Source organism: Gavia stellata, chromosome 4 (genome assembly GCF_030936135.1).
Source record: "Gavia stellata isolate bGavSte3 chromosome 4, bGavSte3.hap2, whole genome shotgun sequence".
Classification (NCBI taxonomy): Eukaryota; Metazoa; Chordata; class Aves; order Gaviiformes; family Gaviidae; genus Gavia; species Gavia stellata.
In genome coordinates, this window is record NC_082597.1 from 56,552,099 (window position 1) to 56,558,098 (window position 6,000).

Here is a 6,000-nt window from a genome sequence, read left to right on the forward strand (position 1 = left end):
AACACCAGTGCAGGAGTGTGGCAGCCACTGGACGGGGCAGGGGACACTTTCCCCTCTTTTTTGTGCTGCCTCCGGAGGAGCAGGTACCCCCCAGCCCCCGGGTGTCTGGGAGGGGGTGGCAGGATGGTGCCTGGCATGTAGTGGTGCCCAGGCGCAGGATGGGGGGCTGAGCTGGGAGCATCGTTTGGTGGCACTTGCTGGTGGCTGGGGGTGGGGGGGGAGGTGACCCCAGTGTGTGTGGGGCTGAGGCAGGGCTGGCTGTGGCGGCGGCAGGATGGCAGAGAGCGGGCGTAGGACCATGGGGGATGATGAGCCACAGTGGACAAGGGGATGGGCACCGCGGGTTTGAGCCTTGCAGACCCCACTGCTGCTGCTTCCCAGAGTTTAGCTGGGGGTGTATTGGCCATATCTGCAGCTCCACCACCCCCTCTGTGCTCGTCCCACCCTTGGCCCCTCTCCGGCACCTCCACCCCAGGGACTCACTCCTACCTGGCCAAAACCAACTTGTCCTTCCTGCAGCTGAACAGTGGAGATCTATTCCAAAAACTGCTATGAATAGCTTGGCAGGGTGGGGGGTGGTGTGTGTGGAGGGAGCGTGCAGGGTGGGAGGTGCAGAGCGGTGAGGTGGGAGGTGGCCAGGGTGGTGGAGATGGGACATTTGCTATTTAAAGAAAGGTGGCAGCTCAGAAAGCCAGCGTGATCACAGCCTGTGGATAGCTATACCTGCTTGTCTTACCAAAAATCAAGCCTCAGTTGTAGGAGGAATATTGATACTCTGTACAGACCAAGACAATTTTATGCTAGTGATATAAGAAGAAAAAGAAGGAGGTGTCTGCTCCAAGCCAGTTCCCCACAAGTGACCCCGGGCTACTGTTGAGCCCCTCCCAAGTCCTCCCAAACCTTCCTCAGGGAGTTTAGATAACCAGGGTAAAAAGCTCTTTCCAAGTGCAGACCTGCTATCTGTGACCTTCACTTTTCATGCTAAATATTTCTTTTCTCCTTCTTCAACTCTCTTCCTCGTTTATAACTGGTAAAATCACAGTACGAGAGCAAGAGACGGTGAGACCTGCCCCATTAGGTCACAGCAACAGCCCCCATAGCACTGGGTGCTGGTAGGCGATGCTGTTTGGGAATGCATGGGAGCCTGGCCGCTCTCCTGGCCTCACTGCCATCTCTCCCTGGCCGCAGGTCCTCGCTGCCATGAGGCTGTCCTGGGGACTCCTCCTGCTCATGGTGGCCCTGGCCCTGCGGGGGATGGCTGCTGCCCGCTGTCCCACATCCTGTGTCTGCGACAACCTCCGCGCCCATGTCCTCTGCCTCAACGGGAACCTGACGGCCATCCCCGGCACCATCCCACAGGTGGGTAAAGGGGCCGGCGGGAGATGGGGGGAAGAGGAGGTGTGGATGTAAGCCCTGGAGTAACTCAGCATTTATTTGTGTGACCGACAGCTCACCAAAAAACTGGACCTTTGGGGCAACAGCTTCACAGTCATCTCGGTGGGAGCCTTCCTCGCCACTCCATACCTCACGCACTTGGACCTGCGGCGCTGCAAGGTGGAGAGGCTGGAGGAAGGAGCTTTCCGGGGGCTGGGGAGGCTGGTCTACCTGAACCTGGCCTCCAATGGCATAGCCCTCCTCTATCAGGAGTCCCTGGATGGGCTGTCCTCCCTCCAGCAGCTCATCCTGGAGGGGAATCGCATTGAGGAGATCCAGCCAGGTGCTTTTGGCCATCTGGGATCCCTTACTGTCCTCGACCTGAGGGCGAATGCCTTGGTCTACCTCCCGGACATGGTCTTCCAGGGTCTGCAGGTCCTCAGGTGGCTCCGGCTGTCCCACAACGCCCTCCACGTGCTGGGCAGTGAGGCCTTTGCTGCCCTGCCTGCCCTGCGCAGGCTGAGCCTGGACCACAATGAGCTGCAGGCTCTACCTGGCGAGTCCCTGGCCAGGCTGGACGGGGTTACTCGGCTGGACCTGGGCTATAACCCCATCACCTACATGGCCGAGGAGGCCCTGGCCATGGCCTCCCTGAAGCACCTTTCCCTGGACCATGCTGCTCTCCAAGACATGGCTCCCAATGCCTTTGCCCGCAGCCCTGAGCTGCGCACACTGGACCTCCGCAAAAACCAGCTGCGGGGGCTGCCACCCCTGGCTGGGGCTGGGGCGCTGGCGAGGGTTAGCCTGGCTGGGAACCCCCTGCTCTGCTCCTGCCTCCTGCGCCCCTTCCACGACTGGCTGGCGAGGGCGCGGGTGCAGGTGGAGGGGGCCTGTGCCGCACCCCCTGCCCTGCGCGGCCGGCCCCTTGACTCCCTGAGGGCCCCTGAGATGAGATGCGGCCACCCCCAGCAGCCCCCCAGCCCTGCTGTGCCATCAGAGCAGCCGAGCACGGCTGGCAGCAGGCAGTGCCCCCAGGAGTGCACCTGCTCCCCCGATTTCCGGCACGGGTCCTGCGAGAACAGGGACCTGCGGGAGATTCCCCAGGGCTTCCCCGGGGACACTCACCTCCTCGACCTGCGCCGAAACACCTTTGGGACAGTGCCGCCGGGTGCCTTCCCTGGCCTGAAGGAGCTGGTGTCCCTCCACCTGCAGAGCTGCAGCATTGGGGTGCTGCGCCCTGGGGCGCTGCGGGGTCTGGAGAGCTTGGTCTACCTCTACCTCACCGACAACCGCCTCTCTACCTTGGCACCTGCTGCCTTTAAGGGGGCCCCACGGCTGGCCTACCTCGACCTGGACCGCAACGCCTTCACCCGCCTGCCCGCGGTTGCCTTCCAGCTCCTGCCCAACCTTATCTCCCTCCACCTGCAGCACAACACCATTGGGGAGCTGGTGAAGGGTGACCTGGCCGGGGCCAGGGGGCTGCGCTGGCTCTACCTCACCGGGAATGCCATCAGGCGCATCGCCCCCGCTGCCCTGGCTCCTGCCAAGATGCTGGAGAAGCTGCACCTGGAGGGAAACTGCCTGGCGGAGGTGCCCACAGCGGCCCTGTGGGGGCTGCCTGCCCTGAGCGAGCTGAAGCTGTCCCAAAACCCCATCAAGCGCGTGGGGGACAGTGCCTTCCTGCCGGTGGCCTCCAGCCTGCAGCACCTCTACCTGGACAACATGGGCCTGGAGTGGGTGCGCATGGTTGGGGACCCCCGAGGGGTGGGGGTAGTGCAGGGCAACAGCCATAGGTCCCATCTCGTTCCAGCACCCAGGGCTGGTGGCCCCCACAGGGGCATCTGAACAGATGTCCCAAACTCCCAAGGCTTCAGGAGATGCTCCATAGCCTGGCCTAGAGGAGAGGCTTCCTTGGGCTTAGCTGGAGTGTTGTCTCGCTCCAGCCTGTCCCCCAGCTTCCCCAGGACAGGCTCACTTACCCTGGTTCTTAAAGACATCCAGTTTCAGTGGGGTCCAGACCATTCCCCAAACCACCCCCTTCCCCAGCCCTGACCATATCTCTCCTGCTCTTACTACAAGCTGTCCTGTGGGACTTTTCACTGTTATTACCCTGAATTCCTCCATCCTTTAAAGAAAGCGGTGTCAGCACCACTCTCATAAGGACCATCTACTGTTAACAGCACCCAGAGATCGCTCTAAGACCTCCTGTGTGTTACCTTCTTTCCAGGAAGACTGAGCAGGGTCTAGTGAGTCCCAAAATGTGACTGGATCTGGTTAATTAACAGTCCCCAAGCACATGTGCAGCTCTTTCATGGGCCTGCCAGGTTCAGGACAGGCTCTCAGGCCCCCAAGCTGATTAGCAGTGCAGGGGCAGAGATTTGCCCCCCCCCCCCCCCCCCCCATCAGGATCCCCCTGACTCACTCTTCCTTCATTGCAGATTTCCCCCAGGGCTTTTGCTGGCCTCGGTCCCAAGATCAGAAGCCTCTACCTGGAGAGCAACAAAATGAGCAACATCCCCGACATGAGCAACTTCACAGGGCTGGAGATCCTCAACTTGAGGGACGTGCCTTTCCACTGCGACTGCCAGCTCCTTCCCCTGCGCAGGTGGGTGCTGTGAGGGGGGGGGCACAGCCCCAGGGGACAACCTGGGGGACAGCTGGACCCTGCTGTGCCAGAGGCATGAACCCATGGCATGCTGACCATTTCACATCTTCTCCCACCGTGGTGAGATGGAGCACATGCCTATGTGCAAGGATGGAAGTAGCCTGAGCCTTCCTGGTGTAGGGAAAGCAGCCACAAGCTAGGGTGGGCAGATACTCAGATATTCACAGCTCCCCCAGGCAAGGCCCTGAGCAACCTGGCCTGGCTTTGAGGGGACCCGCACCCACTCACAGGCACAGAGTTTCACCCCTCCCTTTGCCCCATCCTGTTCCTTTCCCTGATCTCCTGCCATATTTCCAGGTGGATTGACAAACTCAACCTCCGCGTAGGGGCCACCTGTGGGTCCCCTGCAGAAGCCTGGGGGCTGAAGGTAAAGCTTTCCCCCACTTTCCAAACCTGCCCCGGCTGGGGGGCTGGGGGACCCAGTCCTGACAAGACCAAGGCTTCAAGCAAGCCCAGCAAGAAAAAGAGATGGGGAAAATCACCAGCCAGAGGCTTCAAGAAGAGCAGAGCTTAGGAAACGTGCAGGATACAACAGGGCCGTACCTACAGTCTGGTGAGAGCAGTTTTGCTGGATTTGTCCCCATCATGGCACCATGGATATTGCACAAGGTGCAAAGGAGAGAGCCTGGTGCCACCAGAGCAATGCCAATTTGCCAAAGATACGGGGTTTGTTTTTGCAGGACACAGAGGCACATTACCCTAGAAAGAACTAGTGCAAAAAGCTTCCACAGTGTTTGCAACGAGCTTTGATGACTTGAACAACAAAGCCAAATACTTGCTTTTTCTTCCCAAGGTTCACTTCAGCCATGCAGAAAAGCTGGAATCCACAAAGGTTGTTTTGTTTTTAAGAGCGCTGTGCTTTCACAGCTTCAGAAATGATTAAAGAGCCCTGAGCGGGACTGCAAACAGCACCAACCAAGATCCTGCACTGGCTCAAATCTTCGAACAGAAAACTTAAAAATTATCATCAGTGAAAACATTGCCTGAATTGCCAGCAGCTCTTCAGAATTAAAACATAGAAAGCTTTCAATCTGTTTATTTCCTGCAAAATTTGATCGATGGTTCCCACATCCCATTCATAAATGACATACTCAACCTATTCCACATGGCAGCCCAGGTTGGGACACCCTCCCCAACCCCAGGGGGAACACAAGGCGATAGTTCTTTTTAAAGTCAGAATTGTGTTCAAATTGGGAAGGCTTTAAAAGGTAGACACTTCTAGCTGTTAAATGACCACATGGGGCATGGAACTGTTACAGCAAAAAACAGGAGGAAGAAAGCCAAAGGCATTTGGAAATTAGCATCTTATAAAGACAGGTGGCCCTACAAGCCCAGTTGTTTGACAAGGCTGAGGAAAGGGGGCAGCCCAAGAGGGAGGGTAAGAGATAAAATGCAACGGCTTTGCCCTGAAACAGGATCCTCCCACATTAAGACATCTATTGCAAGCTGGTGATAGGCAGAGCTGAGAGGACAGGCAAGTAGGCACAGGCAGGTGGGCAGGGAAGCCCCGTTACATGCCTTTGATAAAAATCCCACACCCTCACCACCGTCACCCCATCATGGTTTCCCCAGGAGCCCAGGAACCTCCCATGGGTCAGTCAGGGATGGGCTGAGATGGCACAGCTCTTGCACCTGGTTTGACAAAGTCCCTCCACACTTTTTCCACTTGTGTTTCATTGCTCCCCCACGTCCTTTTCTTCCCTCTCCAGTTAAAGGCTCCATTTGCCTCTTCAGAGGGAAAAAGAGGAAAACTGTGTTAACTAATCCCAGTCTCTATCCGGGGCTTTCTAGAACGGTAAGCTTGCCCACATTTTTTTTTTCTGTCATGAACCACTGTGCAAAGCAGGAACTCTCGCCTGGAAACTTGAGGGGAGCGTGGCCAGGGCAGCCATCTCATGGCCAAGGCGGTGTCCTGGGCAGCCACCATTTCCCTGTAGGGTTTGACAAGGCACTTGCCCTAC

At 57.8% G+C, this 6,000-nt stretch overlaps 1 protein-coding gene across 1 annotated transcript; it reads left to right on the forward strand.

Annotated features, from left to right (window-relative positions):
- Positions 1-1,122: 1,122 nt before the first annotated feature.
- CHADL (chondroadherin like) lies at positions 1,123-4,553 on the forward strand. Its single transcript, XM_059816176.1, has 4 exons — positions 1,123-1,359; positions 1,450-3,111; positions 3,813-3,979; positions 4,337-4,553. Exons 1-4 carry the CDS (start codon positions 1,201-1,203, stop codon positions 4,551-4,553), a joined length of 2,205 nt encoding a protein of 734 aa, XP_059672159.1. The 5' UTR covers positions 1,123-1,200.
- The last annotated feature ends 1,447 nt before the right edge of the window (positions 4,554-6,000 follow it).